Raw genomic sequence first — 21438 nt, forward strand, 5'->3', positions numbered from 1 at the left:
AGGGTCCTGGGATGGAGCCCCATATCGGGCTCTCTGCTCAGCGGGAGGCCTGCTTCTCCCTCCCCCACTCCCCCCGCTTCTGTTCCCTTTCTCGCATGTCTCTCTCTGTCAAACAAGTAAGTAAAATCTTTAAAAAAAATTAAAAAAATTAAAAAAACAGCATATGAGTTAAGTACTGTTCTTGATACCATTTTACACATGTATTAACTGAAGCAGAGATTCTAAGTACTTTGCCTAAATGATGGAGCCCAGACTTAAAAAATCCAAACTGTTAGCACCCAAGCCTCTACGCCATTTTGTTTTAAATTCTCCCCACCCAACCAAGAGACCTAAGAATCATCTGTTAGGGAATTCGAGAAGAGCTTCCCGCTTTTGCAGACACTGGGTCCAGGCCGGTCTGGCACCCCATCTCCTCTATGTCTTGTCCTGTACATATGTACGCCTGAACCCCAAGCTCAATCAGTCTTCTTGTATCCATGAAAAAAGGACAAGAGGAAACCCAGAAGCCAGTCTCAGAATCTGTGTTCTTTTGTTTATGCTCCATGTGTAAGCCTAGTTTTGTAAAAAGTCATCTGCATACAAGCGAACAGTAAACTGAAGAATGAATGGATAGAATTCGTGAACTGGAGAATCACCAGAAACCTGCCCCCGGGTGGCCTTACCTTCCACAGTGACCTCAATTTCAGGAACTTTTGAATTGCTCCCAGGGCTCCGTGGTCTCTTCGGCGACTGCAAGGCTATAAAATAAGCACACGATCGCTTTTGCATATTGGAGGGAAAGAAAACCCACCCAGAAGGGGATGCTTTATTAAAGCAGAATATTCACACAGTTTGGATCTTTTCAAAGAAATCTTAAGAATTAAAGTGGTTATCCTCCACCAGAGTCTCAACAAAACTGTGGAAACACGAATGAAAGAGGATGGCAAGCAGGAATTTTCAATAAAATGGTTTTTGGCGGGGGGTGGGGTGGGGGGGTGGTGTGCCCACTACATAAAGTACCTTTAAAAGCCAAGAAACCAAAAGCCCCGAAAAAGCACTAAGTGCGTGACTCGCTGTGATTCAGGTAGCATCAGTAAGGAATGTTTCACTGCCCAGACGTGAAACACAGTGTGTGATCTCTTACCTTTAGTGTTTATTTTACTAGCCATTCCAGGAGGCAGGTAGGAAATAACTAGTTCAGGTCTAGAGAGAAAACCAAGAAATATTAGAGCACCCAGCATACCACTGGCCTTCAAAGCTAGTAAACGTTACCACGACCAGTGATTTTCTTTTCTAAGACCATCGTGCTGTAATATGACCGCACGTTCTGTCACTATGGACAGGAACAACCCTCACTTTTCCCTCCCACCATGACCAGCTACACGCTTTTGTAAAGAGTGAATGACTTCTTCCGTGAAGTGAAAATTAACGGACACTAGTTCAGTCTGGGCAAGCACGGAAACCCGGGCCGCCTCAGGAGCACTGGGGCAGCTACAAATCTGTCCTCATGCCCCATTCGCGTACTGAGGAAGGCGCAGCATCAGCACCGGGTCTTTGGCCCAGCCGAACACCACCCCTGAGAGGCAGGTGTCACCCTTCTCCTTGTGTGAAGAAGATCTATGTGGGTTCAAGGACGAGCCAAGGCAAGGGCCTGTGCCAAGGCTGCAGCTCAGAGCTGAGCTCTCCCATGGCGGCGACAAAGCCACAGTGGCCACCCGCAGCCAGGAAACACTTCGGGTGGAAACAGAACTTTACTGTTTTGACGCCAGAAATGACTACACCAGCAAACTGAACTTACTTTTTAACAACAAACTTGATTTTATTACTCCCACGGACAATCCTTTCAAGTCGCGGGATCCCGAACCAGGTAGGGCTTCGGAAGGGAATTCCTTCTGGCAAGCCTTCTACATAAAGGAACTCGGGGTTTGACTCAAACACGGGGTACGGAACTTTGACTGCCTCTGTGAGTCCAAGAGCTTGAGCTGCAAGTTAAGAGAACATTACATACAGAAGGTAAAAGGCAACGGGCATCCGTTCATTCTTTGCCTGTATTCTTTTTAAAAATGCTTCCTTTTATCAAGGTAGAGCTGACATGTAACATTAAACTGGTTTCAGGCATAGTGATCTGGTATTTGTACGATCTCAAAGGGATCACCACGTAAGTCAAGCCAACACCTGGGCGTTCTCAAGTGTGTTATGCAAAGACTCCCCACCATCTAGCAATCTCCACTCAGTGTTTTTCTTTTCTTAAGGGGAGTCCCCACTCGATTACTGGAAGCACTTTGCATGGTATATTGTGCGAAACTCAAGAAGGGGCCTAAAAATGAGTATGGTGAAAAAGAACATTTCCGCGCTTCAGCGAATAACGAGGGAAGTCCCACTGTCAGTCAGAACGATCTCTGTGCTCTGGGCAGAATCAGTAAGCATGGGCCACGGCGCACCGCAAGCCTGTTCGCGACGACAGACACGGGCTGCACATGGTGCACCGAGCGCCGCTCACTGGAGAGCAGAGGCAGACGTGCAAGGTTCGGGATCCGGGACACAGAACAGGAACACCTTTCAGTACGGGCAGACGGAAAGGCCCCGGGGGACTGACATCACTCCCACTCCTTCCCTCCTTCTCCATGACGGAAACACGCCGGCCGAGTCCCCCTCAAGACCGTGCTCTCGGGAACCGCGGCCAGCGAGTCGGCGCTGGGACCAGCGGGAGACGGAGCTGCTGCCCGTGCGGAGGCAGCCCGAGTCCAAGCGCACGCCGCGGACCTGAGCCTTCCCCCAACTCCTCCCTTGCTCTCCCGTGTGGACGCAGCAGAAATCAGCCAAAACCCCGTTTCTGGGGCTTCCTTCCGCACAGCCCCCGCCGCTGTGACTCATGCAGAACGCTGCCTTCCGTTTAGATGTCTAAACTAAGACACAATCACTGGGTTTCACTTACCGAATTTCAAATTAAAAATCTCTTCCACTTGCTTCCGTAGCTTGGTAATTCTGACATTCCAGTCTTCTTTGACTAGAAAGCACAAGGTAATGTGGTTAACAACAGTCCTTGGCGCAGACACAAAAGGAGGCTGGATGCTGTTCTCCCTGTGATGCTCCTTTTCGGAACATTCCGCTCTACCTGACATACAACACTCTGTTCGTTTTCGGTGTTAAATCCAGTGACGCTCTGAACTTGATTTTGTTTAGAAACAAAACCTCTGGGCCTTGAGGAGACTCCCTGCACCTGGCAAACACCGGAGCTTCAGGAGGACAGAAATCAAATTTCGGTCCACACTGTAAAAAAAGAACGCGTTCCTAAGTAGGCTCTAAAGAGTGTTTTTCCAGGGTTCCTCCTTGGAGGAGGAACGGCCGTGTGGGGTTCACAGAACAGTTTCGACTGTATCTACTTTCTGTCAGGCACTCCTTGCGTTATCAAGCTGCTGTGTGGCTAGAAAGGCACAGAAAGGGAAACTACACTCATCACAGCAAAACATGGGAGAGATGCACAGTAAAGGGATTACAGAGATCTGACCTGACACGACTCACATCTATAGCCTAGCTTCTTTCCTTCCTCTTACGCAGAAGACAACAGTCCCCTCGTGAATAAAGGGGAAATGAGCCACCGCAGAAGACACGTAGGCCGTCACTTACTTAAAAGACACTCGAGGCTTGTTTGGTGGAGATTCGGACAGAGAGAAGCAGATAGAGAGAAGCGGGGTGGGGGGGGGTGGAAGGGGCTGGACGGAGAGAGCGAGCGAGCGAGGGAGCAGCGAGCGAGGGAGCGAGAGAAAGAGTAAGAAGGGAAGGAGGGCGGAGCACAAGGATCACATTCAGGGCGGAAGTCATCTGTGTCTGTGGCCAGAGGCAGTATGGAAATGCTGTGAAAGTTCTGGAAATACTGCTAAACGTCAGTGGCTTGGGAAAATCTTGTAATACACTTTTAGTTTGGGGAAGTACCTTAAAAACTCGTACTTTTGAAAGAAAACCGACCATCTCAAGTGTTTCGTGTGGTGTGGCTCAACCTTTCAGCCAGAGGAAGGAAGTCCAGTACAAACCAACAATTCGTAGTACAAAACTTCTCCAAGGCCAAGAGCTTCTGTTCACTCCTCCATCTTCTGCCTCAGCCAACACCTCCTCTGCTGGTAAAGGTCTCTGCACTACTCCTCCCGGGAAGCGGGTGACCCTTCCTGCTCTGCCCCTTCAAAGCGCAACCACCTGGTTACAACTCGAGGACTCTCTCCCATGTGACCTGTGTGTCTCTGTTACAGAATCGAGGGCAAAGTGCCCCATGCGCTTAAGCATACAAGTTTTATGAAATTTCATGTCATGCCAACAATTACGCAGACCTTCCTAATGGGGGAACTAACTTGTGTTACGCAGTCTGGCTTGAGTTAGCCCAGCAAAAAACGGATGCCCGGTTTATCGGCAGAGCAGAGGACTGGTCCTGCTAGAATGAAGAACGACAACTTTAACTCCTGCCACGGTCTCCTGGGAAAGGTGGGAGGCCAAGTACCATTAATGATTCAGAGCATCAAGATTGTTCTTGGACGACAGGCTCTTCACGGATCTCGGCTAGAGGACGACAGGTAAGCACAGCCGACCCCGGGCTCCCTCAATCTACAGTCACGTTTGCAGTCTCTACCAGAATGATCAACCAGCGATCCCGTAAGCACAACCTTGAATCTGGTGCTTCTCTCGAGAAATGAAGACTTGGACAGAGCCTCTCATCACGGTCACACTAATCCGGTGAGCCCAGTTATACCTTCAGGAATTACTTCTTGTTCTACCACTTCCCTCAGCAAAGCCTGGCTCGTCCCCGATCTTCCGTCTGTCGCCAATACTTTCTTCGTCTAAATCAAAAGCAGGCCGAGGAGGCCGCTGGGCGATTCTGCTGCTCACTGATTACACCGTCTCCCCAGCAGGGCTCCTGGCAAAGGAGAATTCGGCTTCCCCTGCACATGGTACTTCTCAACCATTTCACATGCCACCGTAAACACAAATGACTCTACCGTCTCTCCGGTATCCTGGCTCACCTTCGCTGGCTGCCTGTAGGTACCCTCAGGGACTAGTACAGACCTCCTGGGTATCGTTTGTTTGTTTGTTTTTAAATTGACAGAGAGAGAGAGAGAGAGAGACAGTGAGAGAGGGAACACAATCAGTGGAGTGGGAGAGGGAGAAGCAGGCCTCCCGTCGAGCAGGGAGCCTGATGTGCGGCTCCATCCCAGGACACTGGGATCACGACCTGAGCCGAAGGCAGACACTCAGCGATTGCGCCATGAAGGCATCCCTCTTGTATGCCATTTTGTAAGAACAATTAACTGCGTGAATTCAGAAGCGCCCCCTGGCTCCTGGCACCAGAAGTCTGTAAGGCTGTAGAGGACACACAAGCTGCGGTCGCTTTTTCTGACACGATGCACGCTGAACAAAAAGATGGCGAAGGAATAAAGGCACACTTGTAGTTCAGACGAGAACAGAAATCCATTCATTCACACATCGGAGACTGAGACCTCCCAGTTCCCCAGGGCGATGAGGTCAGCGCAGCCACTGGAGCCGCGCTGTCGGCCGCCGAGGACGGGCCGAGCGACTACAGGTTAGGGTCTGAGGCTGCAGGCTCCGCCGCATCAGCCACGCGCAGCAACCCGGGACTTGGAATGCGCTTCCCTGGCGTGAGATGTGCTGAGTGTGAAAATGCGCACCGAAGTTGTACCTATCGTGATTACAGCGTGGAACACGGATCTGGCTACCAGGATACGAAAACGACACACGTGGCACGCGCCCGTGACACGTGCTGTATCACTACCGAACACCACGGGTCTAAACTCAAAGCCTGAGCCTTCCCAGAACCACCTGCGTGTGCACCGATAAACGAAGGAGCCTGTACTGAGCGCCCACATATGATTTCTAGTGGAAAGGGAGAAGGATGAGTTCCATCACTTTTAAAGACTGGTAAAAACACCGATCTGAGCTTTTAAAAAGGAACTCACAGCTATCTTACCTGGTGTGTTCGTTCTCGGCTGAGTGACTTCGGTAGTGCTGTGGGTCAGAAGTTCTGGTCTGCAAAAACAAGGGCGAGATGAGTAACAGCGCGCACAGGAGCTCCGACAGGCCGCCCCACACAGCTGGGCGCTGTCCGTGACGTCACCACGCTTCAGTCCAGTGGGGGGGGAGTCAGCTGGAGGACTCGATTATTTTGAAAATAGCAATTTTCACAGATTCAGGTTCTGACCGAATGTCCTCAAAGGCGTGTGAAGTTCAACGGCGTGAAACCATTCACCGTCTCCCCAAAACCGTTCAACTGCTTCTGAAACCGCACCAGCTCCACCACAATACAGTCAAAAATACCTAACAGCTGTGCTGAACTGAAGAGTCCTCTCCCTTACACCATGAGACCCAGTGGCCATACAAATGCACAAGCCCCAATGAATAAGCCAGAGCTATGCATTCTACCCCACAGCAGCCTTCTGTATTCAAGACAGGCCTTCGGCACCCTCTCCCTCCCCACAAATCACCCATTCCGCTAGCCTTCAAACTCAAGCCAGAAGAGTCCTTTTAAAACGCAAATCCAGGGGCGCCTGGGTGGCTCAGTGGGTTAAGCCTCTGCCTTCAGCTCAGGTCATGGTCTCAGGGTCCTGGGATCAAGCCCCGCAGAGGGCTCCCTGCTCAGCAGGCAGCCTGCTTCCTCCTCTCTCTCTCTGCCTGCCTCTCTGCCTGCTTGTGATCTTTCTCTCCATCAAATAAAACGCAAATCCAAATTATTATTATTATTATTTTTAAAGTAAGTTCTTCGCCCAGTGTGGGGCCTGAACTCGCAAACCCAAAAATCAAGAGTCGCACACCATACCAACTGAGCCAGTCAGGGGTCCCACCATCTTCTTTTATTTATTTGTTTGTCAGACAGAGAGAGAGAAAGAGAGAGCAAGCACAAGCGAGCACACAAGCAAGCAGTGAGGCAGGCAGAGGCAAAGAGAGAAGCAGGTTCCCCGCTGAGCAAGGAGCCTGATGGGGGACTCAATCCTATGACCCGGGGATCATGACCTGAGCTGAAGGCAGCAGCTTAACCAACTGAGCCACCCAGGCGTCCCCCACCAACTTCTTTCAAGAAGAACTGGCTTTAAAACCTTTTCATTACTCTGCTGACAGTACAGGACCAAAGGCCTTCCTCCGTGGGCCCGCATCTGCCTGGCTTCCCACATCCGCAGGGCATCGCTCCTTCCACACAGAACGCTACGGTTATGTGACCCTCTCTTCTCTTCTTCTACTATATCCTGTATGAAGCCCTTTTCCACTACTCTATGCACCGCTGACCCATCTAGTGGCCACCCTCACCTTCTCCCCCAAAGCACCCTGTAACACCTTTTTGCACTCATCTCTGTAACAAGCCCCCCAAGACAGGGTTCCTGTTTGACCCAGCTTTGTCCATCTGGTACCTGATACTAAATAAACATTCCCTCGATAAACGAATCTAACTGTAATACAACTTAATTTTAAATATGGACAGTAAGTCCAACGGGAGGGGAACAAAAGACCCCACTTGCATGAAATTAATCTTTTTTTTTTTTTTTTTTTTTAAGATTTATGTAATTGCAAGAGAGTGAGAGCTAGAGAGACAGAGCACACAGAGAGACAGAGGGAGAGGGAGAAGCAGGCTCCCCCACCAAGCACGGAGCCCGATACAGGGCCCGACCCCTGGGATCATGACCTGAGCTGAAAGCAGGCGCTTAACCGACTGAGCCACCCAGGCGTCCCGAAATTAAACTTTCCTTAAGGACACCATTACATTTATTTCTGGAGATTATCATCTTACCTTTTAATAACAAATTTAATTCGATTGCCCACTTGTATGATCTTCTCCAGCCTTGGGATGCCATACCATGAGGGACTTCTAAAAGGAATGTTTTCAGGTAGTCCTTCCACATAGAGGTCATTAGGATGTGCCTCAAACTTCTGGTAAGGAACAGCCTTGGCCTCCGTGCTCCCCAAGGCTTCAGCTTTATAAAGGAAACACAATTCAGGAGATTAAGCTCCTGCTGAAATCACAGTTTAGTATAATCCAAAGCAAAGTATTGGTCAACTTTTTGAAAAGGAAAGTAAATTCTGGAAACATACACACTAACTACGGAAACAGCAAAGGCCAGCATGAATGGCCCGTGATCAAGAGGTAACTTCTGGTGGAGGGAAACTCCTAGATTCGAAGACCATCTCAACAGCTCTACGATCCTGTAAGAGCTTTTTCAGTATCTTTGGGAAGAAATAAATAGGATAAGAGAACTACCATAGAGAATAAAGAACGTAACTTAAATACTACTTTGTCAAATCACCTGGAGGCCGACTTTGGCTGCTACCTGTGCTCTGAGTGGGAGAATTCTGTTAGTGGCTCCTACACACACTTACTACCTTTTCCTCATACTGCAACCATGAGATCAGTGTTCTTTACCCCAACTGCATGTGTGACTTTTTTTTTCAATATTTTATTTATTTGACAGAGAGAAATCACAACTAGGCAGAGAGGCAGGCACAGAGAGAGGAGGAAGCAGGCTCCCTGCGGAGCAGAGAGCCCGATGCGGGGCTCAATCCCAGGACCCTGGGATCATGACCTGAGCCGAAGGCAGAGGCTTTAACCCACTGAGCCCCCCAGGCGCCCCATGAGTGTGACATTTTAAAAGTAGCTTCTGCAAATGCATGGAATGGAAATAAAAACAGCAGGCAGAGACTGGTTTAGATTAAAAGCAGCTACCAACCAAAGCTAGTGCTTGAGTTTTGCTTAGACCCAGATTCAAAGCAAAACCTTTATCTTTTTTTTTTAAAGATTTTTTTTTTTTTTTAAATTTATTTGACAGACAGAGATCACAAGCAGGCAGAGGCAGGCAGAGAGAGAGGGGGAAGCAGGCTCTCCGCTGAGTAGAGAGCCCGATGCGGGGCTCGATCCGAGGACCCTGAGATCATGATCTAAGCCGAAGGCAGAGGCTCAACCCACTGAGCCACCCAGGCGCCCCTCAAAGCAAAACCTTTAAAGGGACTTTTCAGATGAACAAGGAAACTCGCAGACGGAGTGTCCAAGAGCGGGTACAAAGGAACGGTTAATTTTATCAGGTGTGACGACGACGCAGTGCTCGCGTAAGAAGTGAGAGCTCTATTCAGAGGCGCATGAACACAGCATAAATGATGCAGTGCCTGTGAGGTGCTTCATGTTCCTACCGAGGGAAGAAAAACAGGAAAAGATGAACAGTGTGGACAATCTTTATGATCACTGATTCTGAAAAATGGGTACATGGGATGGGTCGCCTGGGTGGCTCAGTGGGTTAAAGCCTCTGCCTTCGGCTCAGGTTGTGATCCCAGGGTCCTGGGATTGAGCCCCGCATCGGGCTCTCTGCTCCGCAGGGAGCCTGCTTCCTCCTCTCTCTCTGCCTGCCTCTCTGCCTGCTTGTGATCTCTCTGTCAAATAAATAAATAAAATCTTAAAAAAAAAAAAACGGGTACATGGGAACGCATTGACTGCCTTTCCAGTTTTGAACAGGTGGAGAATTAGAATTTCAAAGTGTAAACGTGGCATCTGTAACCCGTGCTCTGAAACCACTGAACAGAGCCCTAATAAGGAAGGTCAAGGCCTTCCATTTAACTTCCTCCTTGTGTCGGAGCACTGAATCCGAAGGGCCCAAGTACAAGATCCCTCCTCCATTGCTTGTTTGCTTTTTTAAAAAGATTTTCTTTATTTACTTGTCAGAGAGAGAAAGAGCGCACAAGCAGGGGGAGCAGCAGCCAGAGGGGGAAGCAGGCTCCACTGAGCAAGGAGCCCAATGCACAGGCTCCATTTCAGGACCCTGAGATCATGACCTGAGCCGAAGGCAGATGCTAAACGGCTGAACCACCCAGGCACCCCAGACCTCTTTGCTCTAATTCAAGACTGTGTATTTGGAGCCACGCACAGTGTGATGAAGATCGTGACTGTTAAAAGAAACACTCAAGAAATACGGCAGAGCCTTTCACACCCGGGAGAAATCCACAACACAACTGGATACGTAACAGAGTAATAATTACCAGGGAACTATGGCCAGAGAGAACACAGTCATGACTCGAATGGAATTCCTATGAAATAAAAAGGAATCAAGTGCTGGAGTGGAGATGTGAAGAGCAGAAGTTACAGGGAAAGGGAAGGCCAGCTGCGAAGGGAGGCTTCCTCGAGAGAAAACAACAAGCCCCCTCGCTCCCCCATCCCCTTCTGTCCCCAGACCCCATGCCACCCTCGGATACTTCGTACTCACCGCGGCTCTGCGGCTCTGCCCTGTCCCTTTCCTCTGGTGTCTGGGGGCACCCCACTGCCTTCTGCTCTGCCGCATTCTCAGCACCTGGTGCCCAGGTGTCCACGGATGCGGAAGGTCTACAACTGACTATTTTGACGAAGCAATGGAACCTTCTAGACTTATGATGTTTGACACTTACAGAAATGTAACCTTTCCCCCTTTCCCTTTTAGGAACCTTAGAGAAGCAGCAACCCTCTCTACGGTACTTACAGTCCTAGACTCCTCCAAAGCCATGAGCAAAAACAAAGAACCAGATTTTACTGTTTATAATGTAGCGACAGGAAAGCTCTTACCTATTTTCTTAGCTCTGATAGGAGGCCAAAACATTTTCCATTGGCTACTTTTTTTTTTTTTTTAAAGATTTTATTTATTTGTTTGACAGACAGAGATCACAAGTAGGCAGAGAGGCAGGCAGAGAGAGAGAGGAGGAAGCAGGCTCCCTGCGGAATAGAGAGCCGGATGTGGGGCTCGATCCCAGGACCCTGGGATCATGACCTGAGCCGAAAGCAGAGGCTTTAACCCACCGAGCCACCCAGGCGCCCTCATTGGCTACCTCTTATGTGAATGAGTACATGGGCTTGTCCACAGCCTCTTCTTCCCACAAGGCCAACGTCAGCTTGCATGGCAAGCATCAGCGGTGCTAACAGGTTTGGCCGACTCTTCCCAAGTTCAACTTCCAGAACCGCACGGGAGGGTACAGTCTAAACCTGTTCATGCAGAGGGACACCTGGGTGGCTCAGTGGGTTAAGCCTCTGCCTCCAGCTCAGGTCATAATCTCAGGGTCCTGGGATCGAGCCCTGGGTCCGGCTCTCTGCTCAGCAGGGAGGCTGCTTCCCCCATCCTCTCTGCCTACTTGTGATCTCTGTCAAATAAATAAATAAAATCTTTAAAAAAAGAAAGAAACCTGTTCATGCAGATACCCTTGGGCTCTGATGACACTATGGCGACCTCCTCCATCTGACTCATTTCACTAAATGCCTCGGAAATACAACGACCTTTAAAGCGTGGAAGACGCTTTGGTTTCTTGCTCATTAGCTGATCTCTGACCAGACATACAAGGAGGACAGAACTTGTTATTAAGGTCCTGTATTCAGGCTGGGTAGTCAAGGACAGGGATGAGGAGAAAATACTTAAAATTCAGACTTCTCCCCACTGCCTTCCATTCCCAGGTCCAGAGCACAGTCAACAGCAAGTGCACGGATTCTGCAAACAACAGATCACCAATGACCTAAGCTCGCAGCGGCCATCCAAGAGGTACCCAAGAGCTGGTTTATTAGGTCTAACACCCAGTGCCATGCACCCCTCTCAGAAACCACGGGGCAAGTAAGAATCATCAGCCAGGAGATTTGGCTTTTTTGGCGGTGAAACTCAAATGGCTTCTCCTGCAGAGCAGAGAGAACCGTTGCGGTCCTTGGGACTGTCCGTGCCAGCCAGCCACACTGCCCTGCACGTAGTCCGCACCGCGTCGGGTAGCTGGAGCGCTCAGGACAGCCTCTGGTCTTCTCCACGACATAACGGAACGGGGCCTCATGCACACGCGCCCGTGACACCGGCCTGTTCCTGAAGTATCCGGACAGCACCTGCTCCAGCATTAAGCACACTTCTACCAGCAGCAAGACGCGCAAGATCTTGGCTGGCGCTGTAGGGGGAGGCAGAAGGCCCCATCTGTGCCTTGAGGAACAAAAACGGGATGAGACAGCATGTGCTCCGCGGCGTGCAGCAGACCGGCCTCCCAGTGAAGACCCGGCCAATGCGGCCGCACTGGAACTGAACATAAGCGGAAAGGAGAGGCACAAAAACATGAGGTCCCAGCAAGGCAACACTCCCCAGGAGGGCAGGACCTTTGAAAATCAAAGGACAAGGAGACAGTCACTAGAGCCGGTCTGGAGTGAGCCGGGGGACAGTCCATTAGAAGTGACATTAGAAGGCAGGGTGGCCATGAGCAGGGACTGTAGGGTTCATTCCAAGAACAAACGGAGGCCGTGGAGTAGAAAACAGGAAAAAGACTTGTGTTTCTAGTGATACTAAAACCCATCGGCTTTGGAGCACCAGCTCTGACAGTGCGAGAGACAGCAGCGAGGAAGAGAAGGCAGGGCTCTGGGCTGCGCTCTAAGTCCCGTCAGCAGGGGGCCTTGTGAGAATCAAGAAATCCAGGGTGACTCCCAGAGCTTTGGCTAGGCCAACAGGGGAGAGGGTGTGTCCCTGGATGGTCGGGGAAAGGAACGTGGTTCCAGAGGGGGACAAAGGTCCCAGTTCGGACACATGAAGTCGGTGGAGGCACCAAACAGGCGGGGGAATAATAAAGCTCTGAAGTCAAAGGAGAGTGTCCAGGGCTAGCAGCTTAAATGCAAAAGCCATCAGGAAACAGAATCACAGTCCTATGTCGGCGACATGAGATGGGAGGGGCTGGCTGCCGAGAGCACGGCAGGGAAGGAGGCAATGGCGGCATGACGGAGCCACCAGGCAGCAGCGCAAGTGCAGACGGAAGCAGAGGGAGGCGCATCAAGAACAAAACGACAACCAGTGACATGGGAGAGAGCAGGAGCAGCCCCGTTCGAAACGGTCCGTGTAACTGGCTTGTAACAGTGAAAACAAGAAAAAGAAACCCAGCCCAGCTGAAGGCTGCTGAGAAGCAAGACATAGCACCACAGAGTGGCCGAGGGTAACGAAAGATTCCGCCGCGACAAACCAGACCCAAGTACAGTGACGTGTTTGGGGACATGAGCCAGCAAGGCAGGTAACAAGAGAAGAACAGGGGTGCACACCCCGTTTTTGGAAAACCAGCCCTCAGGGATAGACTGAGACCCAGGCCTGCTCCTACAGAAAGCCACAACCAAGTACTACGAAGGGGCCAAAGACAAGGGATTCCTGGACTGCAAGGGGCCTGGTGCTGTACCAGCGACACTGGGTCAGAGTCACTCAGGAAGAGCTGGTGCTTCCGCTGTACGGCCCCTCCCCTCAGTACAGGTCCACAACTCTGCATGACTAACATATGTATATTCACTGATGAAAGAAACGTCAGAATGGCTGAAATGAACCAGTCCAGAAAGACAGATGCTGGCGACGCTGCGGGGAAAGGGGAGCCCTCCTACGCTGCTGCTGGGAACGGAAAGAGGTACAGCCGCTGTGGACAACGGCATGGAGGTTCCTTAAGAGCTACCCTACGACCCAGTAATTTCACTACTAGGGATCTACCCCAAAGATACAAATGTAGGGATCTAAAGGGGCACCTGCACCCTGATGTTTATAGTAGCAACATCCAAACTGTGGAAAGAACCTAGGTGTCCATCGACAGATGAATGGATAAAGAAAATGTGGTGTGTGTCCACACACACACACACACACACACACAAAATGGGGTACTACTCAAGCCATCAAGAAATTGAAATCTTGCCATTTCTAACAACGTGGATGAACTAGAGGGTATTACGCTAAGCGAAATAAATCAATCAGAGAAAGACAATTATCGTAGGATCTCATGCATATGTGAGATTTAAGAAACAAAACAGGATCATAGGGGAAGGGAGGGCGGGATCAGAGTCAGACAAACCGTAAGAGTCTTTTTTTTTTTTTAAGATTCCATTTATTTATTGAACAGACAGAGATCACAAGTAGGCAGAGAGAGAGGAGGAAGCAGGCTCCCTGCGAAGCAGGGAGCCCGATGTGGAACTCGATCCCAGGACCCCAAGATCATGACCTGAGCCGAAGGTAGAGGCTTAACCCACTGAGCCACCCAGGTGCCCCCCCATAAAAGACTCTTAATCATAGGAAACAAACTGAGGGTTGCTGGAGTACAGGGGGTGGGGGGATGGGGTAACTGCGATGGGCATGAAGGCAGGCACGTGATGGAATGAGCCCTGGGTGTTATGTAAGACCCAGAATCACTAACCTCTTCTTCTGAAACTAATAAATATATTGTTAACTGATTTTTTTTAAAGAGCAGAAAAAAAGAAATGAGGTGTATCATTTCACTGTATTTACTTTCTTAAAAGCAAAATTTGGAAAACTTACTCTGTAATATACTTTAGTCGTGGGGGAAATCAGACTTACCAAATTTTTTGCAGAAGAGCTGATCTACCATTTTTCGCAATTTAGTGATTCTGGCATACCATTCTTCCTTCACTGTAAGAATAACGAACACACAAATGTTCTCAAACTGGTTGCATTACTAAACCAGGTCAATTAAGTAGTACGATTTTTTTTCAAAGTTTATGTATTGAAGCAATCTTTACACCCAACGTGGCGCTTGAACTCGCGACCCTGAGTGAGCAGGAGTCGCCCCTCCACTGCCTGAGCCAGCCGGGCTCTCCTGTTGTTTTTAAGATCTCAGAATGTGTTTCTTAAAAACAGCGCTGGCACCGACTAGAAAGAAGAACAACGGATGAAACGATGACAAAATGGAAATTAGTAACGAGGCGTGATTTCACAGCTCAAATGTCAGGACCACAGCTCGGAGAGAGAGCAGAGCTCCGGCCCCCGAGCAGCAGCCGGCGGGTGAGCTCTGTGATGGTAACGGAGGGACGGGATGATGCTGGCAAGCTCTCCATCACGCCAACCCTAAGTGACAGGCTTCCCGTTTTCCACCTACACCCCCAGGCCTCCAGAGCCGACAGAAGTAAGAAAACAAGTCACAAGTGTGTTTCTCCAAAAAGCACCTCACAGACAAGTGATTATACCCATGGCTCTGTGTTCTAAGAAGTCAGCCCTCTTATGGGGCACCTGGGTGGCTCAGTGGGTTAAGCCGCTGCCTTCGGCTCAGGTCACGATCTCAGGGTCCTGGGATCGAGCCCCGCATCGGGCTCTCTGCTCAGCAGGGAGCCTGCTTCCTCCTCTCTCTCTGCCTTCCTCTCTGCCTACTTGAATCTCTGTCTGTCAAATAAATAAATAAAATATTTAAAAAAAAAAAAAAAAAGTCAGTCCTCTTATGCCCCATGGACAGTGACGAGGGAGGACTCAGGTGACTCACGCAGACGTGGGCGACACACTGATTCACTGTGCCGGGTGAGAGACTTTGTGTCTCAGAAGTGGACGAGCTTAGCTCTCTCAGTCTGCCCGGCGGTATGATGTCTGCAGTTACTTAAAATGGATTATCAGGAAGAACCTGAGTTTATCCTTCTAGAGAACAGAAAGTATTATTTCAATATTGTGTATTTCTTGTATATGATGTTGTGATTTGACTTTTTTTTTTTTAAAGTAACTTCTCTGGCCAACGAGGGGCTCGAACTGACGACCCCAAGATCAAGGGCTGCGCGCTCTACCAACTGAGCCGGCCAGGGACCCCACTATGACTCACAGTCTGAAGCAAGACTGGAGACCTACCTCCGGAGGCTGGTTTATCAAGCTGTAAGTCCTCCCGTGTCGAATTCAGAAGTTCGTGTCTGCAAGGTGAGAAAAAGTACCAAGTGTTTACCAGGTAAGATTCAGCAAAAGTAGCAAGTACTAGGACTTATGAGACACTCCGTCGTGAGGGTCGGCTTTAGAAAGAGACCATCTGAACTGCTGGGCACGATTAAATCCTCATCTCCGGAGATTTCTAGAGAGTAATCAAACCAAACCGTAACTGCAAATTGTTTCATAAGGTGCATCTGGGAACAGGTATCCCTCATGGAAAGAACTCCCTTTGCAACCAACCGAAAGATACCCGATCACAGCGTGCCACCAAAGAAGGGACCACGAAACTCTGTAAAGGACATCCTTTAATTTTACTTTGTACTCAAGACTACCTCACTTCAACACATCTATAAATCGGTTAAAAAAATCCTAACTACATTTCAATACTAAGACATCTGTGAGACAGATTACATGTTTTTTAAATTTAAAACTGCCCAGAAAACATAATTTCTAGATCACAGAATTTTCACCATCGAACTTATACAGCCCATCACTCCTTTTTGGTGTAATGACCTGAAGTCAGAGGATGCTGGCAGGAGTGGAGACTGGGTCAGAGACAATAATGACCCTGTTAACAACCATCTCAGAAATGCTGGAAACTAGCACAGGACTGAATCAATGGTTATAGATAGTGTTTAAATAGTCTTAGCAGGCTATAAATAAAACATTTGCTAAACTCTGCAGAATTACCCTTCTAAAACAAAATACATCCTCAAGATGAAGCACCTTAACCATTAGAGAAGGGCTTACAAGTCCCTCTCAAGGGGTGCCTGGGTGCTTTAGTCAGTTAAGAGTCTGCGTTCGGCTCAGGTCATGATCCCAGGGTCCTGGGATGGAGCCTCCCCGTAGGGAGCCCTCTTCTCCCTCTCTCTCTGCTGTCCCCCCACCCCACCCCCGCTTTGTGCTCCCTCGCCCTCTCCATAAATAATCTTTAAAAAAAAAAAAAGTCTCTCAATGAAGAAGAGGGCTTCCATAACTGTAACTAAGTGTACTGAAAGGGCCTGAAGTAAGCTGTGCGGCATGAAGGATCCCACAGCGGCTTGCATTAACCTTTCAACATCCAAACAGTTTTATGTACTTTAAGGTCAGCAAATACTGGCAATAATATGTACATTAAAAATATATATATAATAAATTCTATATAAATATAATTCTATATATAAAAATTCTATATAAACATAACAAAACTATAAATTCTGTATTTTATTTTGCTATTTAAAATATGAACCTAAAACCTCTAATATTACAATTGATATTGAATTGATATTGAATAATCACAATTGCACAATTGAATAAATTGACAGTGCAAAAGAGTTTTCTTAAAACAAACTTATTCATGTAGTAATGTGTAGGGGGAGGGGGATCCTTACTTATGGTCCTGGCGAGTGTCAGTTTTGGAGCAAGCCCATTTAGCTGACAATTCAATTTCAAGAGTCCATGAGATCTCACAACTAAAAATTTATTTGCAACAAGTTCCTCTCTGGGGAGGGCAGCTCACTCATTATCTTGAGGTACCTGTTGGGTCTCTTTCATGCTTAGTTAAATCTTTTTTTTTTTTTTCTTTCAGAAAGTCAAAGAGAGACCCCAATTGAAGCCGTCACTTTTTTTTTTTTTTTTAAGATTTTATTTATTTACTTGACAGACAGAGATCACAAGTAGACAGAGAGGCAGGCAGAGAGAGGGGGGAAAGCAGGCTCCTCACTGAGCAGAGAGCCCGATGTGGGGCTCGATCCTAGGACCCCGGGATCATGACCTGAGCTGAAGGCAGAGGCTTTAACCCACTGAGCCACCCAGGTGCCCCCATGCTTACTTAAATCTTAAAAGCTGTCATCCCCTTACTGAATACCAACACAGATATAAGCATGCTTGGCTGAAATCTTTGACCAAAGTGGTTGTTAAATTCCCATTTTTTTTTTAGCAGTTCCAGAGTGTTCCCAAAGTAAGGAAGCTGAATACTTCTACAAATGATATTGTTATTCCACTACTGATTTTTTTTTTTTAAATATTTTATTTATTCGACAGAGAGAAATCACAACTAGGCAGAGAGGCAGGCAGAGAGAGAGGAGGAGGCAGGCAGAGAGAGAGGAGGAAGCAGGCTCCCTGCGGAGCAGAGAGCCTGATGCGGGGCTCGATCCCAGGACCCTGGGATCATGACCCGAGCCGAAGGCAGAGGCTTTAACCCACTGAGCCACCCAGGCGCCCGATTTTTTTTTTTTAAGGTTTATTTTATTTGACAGCAAGCGAGCATGCGCAGGGGCAGGGGGCAGGGAAAGGGGGAGAAAGAGACTCTTAAGCAGACTCTGTGCAGAGCCCAAGGCAGGACTGAGCAGAAACGGAGAGTCAGAAACTTAACCGACTCCACCACCCAGGAGTCCCTAATTCCACCACATTCATTTCCTTTACTGTTTATAGTTCAAGAGATCTCAGGAAAAAAGTTTAAAAATCAGTTGTAATATACACAGTTCAGAAAGACTCATTTCCAACAGAAGGACTTAAAAATGAAAGCTGTGGGGCGCCTGGGTGGCTCAGTGGGTTAAAGCCTCTGCCTTCGGCTCAGGTCATGATCTCAGGGTCCTGGGATGGAGCCCCGCATCGGGCTCTCTGCTCAGCGGGGAGCAGGCATCTCCCTCTCTCACTCTCCCTGCTTGTGTTCCCTCTCTCACTGTGTCTTGCTCTGTCAAATAAATAAATAAAATCTTAAAAGAAAGAAAACAAAAAAGCCCTGTTTTTCAGCTGAAGCAAACCCATCGCCGCTCCCTGGGGCCTGAGTACTGCTCGGTCTAAACCCCTAATGGCTTATCTTTCTCAAGGCTGTACCTGGCTGAGGAATGAGCACTCGACAGAATTCTAACCAGAGAAGGGTAAGGCCACCTTCCAAGAGAAACAAAGGTAGCTGTTGTCCCTCCTGTACACCCCGCCTGGCTGCGGAGCCTGTATTGATGGCATCCAGCACGGTACTGGTCTAAGGAAACCAGGAGCACAAGGAAGGAAGAATCCGGAGGAGAGAAGGAGAGCCCCACACACCAGTTTTAACCGTCCCAACTCTGACCTCCTCATGAGGGAAGCATTCTACTGCGTGAAGTCCACCGATGAGGGCTTTTATCCCTTACGGCCGCAGATCCTAACTGCTCCCCGACCCTTTCCATGTCAGAAAGTTTCTATCTGGGGAGCCAGAGTTGCTCAGGCTGTTGAGGGTCTGACTCTTGGTTTTGGCTCAGGTCATGACATCAGGGTCGTGAGACTTGAGCCCCAGGTCAGGCTCCCCGCCCAGCGCAGAGTCTGCTTGAGATCCTCTCTCTCTTTCTCTCTCAAATAAATAAATACATCTTAAAAAAAAAAAAAGCAGACCTAAAAACAAGACAGTGTTTATTGATATTGGTACTGTACTGCCTTTTAAAAACATTTTACTGATACACTGATCCTCTATTCCGTTTTTCAGGAGACTCAGCAGAGACCTGGAGAACAAGACTGACGCTCTACCTCAATCACACATGGGCAAATGTTCATGTTCCAGAAGCCAAGTCTGGACATGACTAAGAAAACGCTGTCCACACAAACACATTAAAATGTGGTAAATAAAATAATATATAACTCTAATTTAATTAAAGTACAGCCCTGGAGGTTAATGAACATTTGACAACAGTATAAAAAGATGCACTAAATGAGAACAAAGACAAGAGTCCAAAGAGCGTCTTACTTCTTTATCACAAAACGAATCCTTTCCTTGGCCAGTAATATCCTCTCAAGGCGAGGAATTCCGTAAGTAGATGGCCTTCTAAAAGGAATCCCTTCCGGAAGTCCTTCTACATAAAGATCTTCAACGTGCGACTGGAAAAGAGGGTATGGGATCGTCACAGGACCTTTGGCTTTTATAGCTTGAGCTTTAAGGATAAAAAGAGAAAGGGAAAATCATTAATGGAGACAGGGCTTCACCACACAGTCTGTACAACAGAGTAATTCAATACGTCCTGCTCTATAACTTTTATGACTGTTTTTGCGTTTGTTCACGTGAACTGGACCATAAGAAAAGCACGAGAAGTGAACCAGCAGAGAAAGAGCGGCAGCGATGCAGGTGCTCCGACCGGACCTGCAATCAAATAGTGCATTATCTGGGGGGCGCAGATGCAGCCAGACGTTCTACTGAAATCTAAAGAATGTACGATCCAGAAAAACACAGTGGCTCACATCAGCTAGACAGGAAGACAAGTCGTGTTTTTCAGGGATAAACACTGGTGTAAAAAGGGGTTTTTTAATGAACAACAGAAGCAGAAGTTTCCTGAATTGTAAAGACTCTGCTACAATGTGTTTGTCCAAAGGTAAAATAATGCAGTAGCTAGCTACAAAAGGTCAAAAGCACGGGGAGTCTCCAGATGGAAATATAATGAGAAGACCTTAGCGACTTTATCGAACAACTTACAAAGGGTCAGATTCTCTAAACAACAGGGTACCACGTGAATCACTGGGCACTATATGCCATGTTTTCAGGTCTGATGATGGAACTGATATCAAGACGATTCTTTCCCTTCACCCGACTCCCGATTTTGCATTGTTTTCAAGTAAGCCTGAAACCTGCCGTGGGGCCTGAACCCACGACCCCGAGGGCAAGAGTCGTCGGCAAGAGTCGCCGGCTCTCCTGCCAGAGCCAGCCAGGCCCCTTCAGCTCCCCCTTCTGAAATGCAGACTTCTCAGAGCGGAAGTGACAGGATGGCTGGGACACAGCAGTTGTAAAGGTTTAAAAAAAAAAGCATCGGCTAAGTTCGTCCCCAACAGAGGCACATTTGCAGACCCCATCAAAACTCCGCAGTTAAACCTTCTGCGGCGGGGTCAGTGACAGCAGATGTTCCGGCACCACAGGGCAGGTGTCCACCATCCTTCCAGACCTCTCCTTCACCAGCACAGCCCCGCCGAGGAAGCGGCCTTCCAGCGGGTGTGCCGCAAGGACAGCAGGTGAGCTCCTGACCTGGCCAAGGCCCCAAAACCCCGAAGCAGGACGGACTCCGGTGGCCTCCCCTTGTTCCCTCCTTCCCCCACGGGAATTGCCCTCCATCAGAACAGCCGCCCCTTCTCACTAGTACTTTATGTATGAGTCTGTTTGCGAAACAGGAGTGCGGCTACTGACGTTTCAGGGGACCACGGCACACATTAATACCCGCTACATTAACATCCTCTGTTGACACGCTGTCGCTGAAAATCCTAGTCACTAAGAAAGAAAACATCTTCCCCTAAGGCTATCACCATTAAAATTGTTTCCATTTGTGAAATGTGAGTATTGTTCTTATACTCTCACAGTAGTCAGAAAACACTGTTTTCTTATGCGAAATAATGAGATAAACCACCATCACAAAAAAACAACAACATAATTCTTGCTTTCCTTTGTGAGAAGCACTGAGATTTGTAAAACTGTTCTAATAGTAAATTACTTTTATTCTAAACAGTACTATAGTCAAGTCTATAATAACAAAAGTATAGACGAAAAGCACCATGTATTTACCGGGCCACCTATTAGACACTACTCCGTCTACCTTACCAAATCTCCCTAACACAGCCTCAGAGAGGATGAAGAGAAAGGGCCCCGTGTTCTGTCCCCAGGGCCTGGAGCCTTACCAGCGCAGAACAGTGCCCAATACAGAACAAGTTCTGGAAGTTTCTGCTTTAAAATGGACCAAGTAAGATCACAGGGAAAACGCCAGGGCTACTGGAGAGGGAAGGCCACTAGGAGAGCCTTAAGGAGAAGTTACTGAGTTTGTTACTGAGTTTACTCTCCTTCTGAATCTTCACGGAGGGGTCGGCTGTC

At 48.4% G+C, this 21438-nt stretch overlaps 1 protein-coding gene across 10 annotated transcripts in view; it reads right to left on the reverse strand.

Annotated features, from left to right (window-relative positions):
- Positions 1-21438, reverse strand: part of GTF2I (general transcription factor IIi) — a 103934-nt gene that overhangs the window by 14299 nt on the left and 68197 nt on the right. For all 10 annotated transcript variants that reach the window (XM_045993409.1, XM_045993406.1, XM_045993402.1 and 7 more), the window contains 9 exons: positions 19342-19525; positions 15573-15631; positions 14304-14375; positions 7760-7943; positions 5951-6009; positions 2915-2986; positions 1778-1961; positions 1124-1182; positions 663-737 (listed from right to left, as the gene is read on the reverse strand). In XM_045993409.1, coding sequence (XP_045849365.1) covers positions 663-737; positions 1124-1182; positions 1778-1961; positions 2915-2986; positions 5951-6009; positions 7760-7943; positions 14304-14375; positions 15573-15631; positions 19342-19525 — 948 coding nt within the window. The remainder of the gene's footprint in view (positions 1-662; positions 738-1123; positions 1183-1777; positions 1962-2914; positions 2987-5950; positions 6010-7759; positions 7944-14303; positions 14376-15572; positions 15632-19341; positions 19526-21438) is intronic.

The sequence above is a fragment of the Meles meles genome, chromosome 21 (genome assembly GCF_922984935.1).
Source record: "Meles meles chromosome 21, mMelMel3.1 paternal haplotype, whole genome shotgun sequence".
Taxonomy (NCBI): domain Eukaryota; kingdom Metazoa; phylum Chordata; class Mammalia; order Carnivora; family Mustelidae; genus Meles; species Meles meles.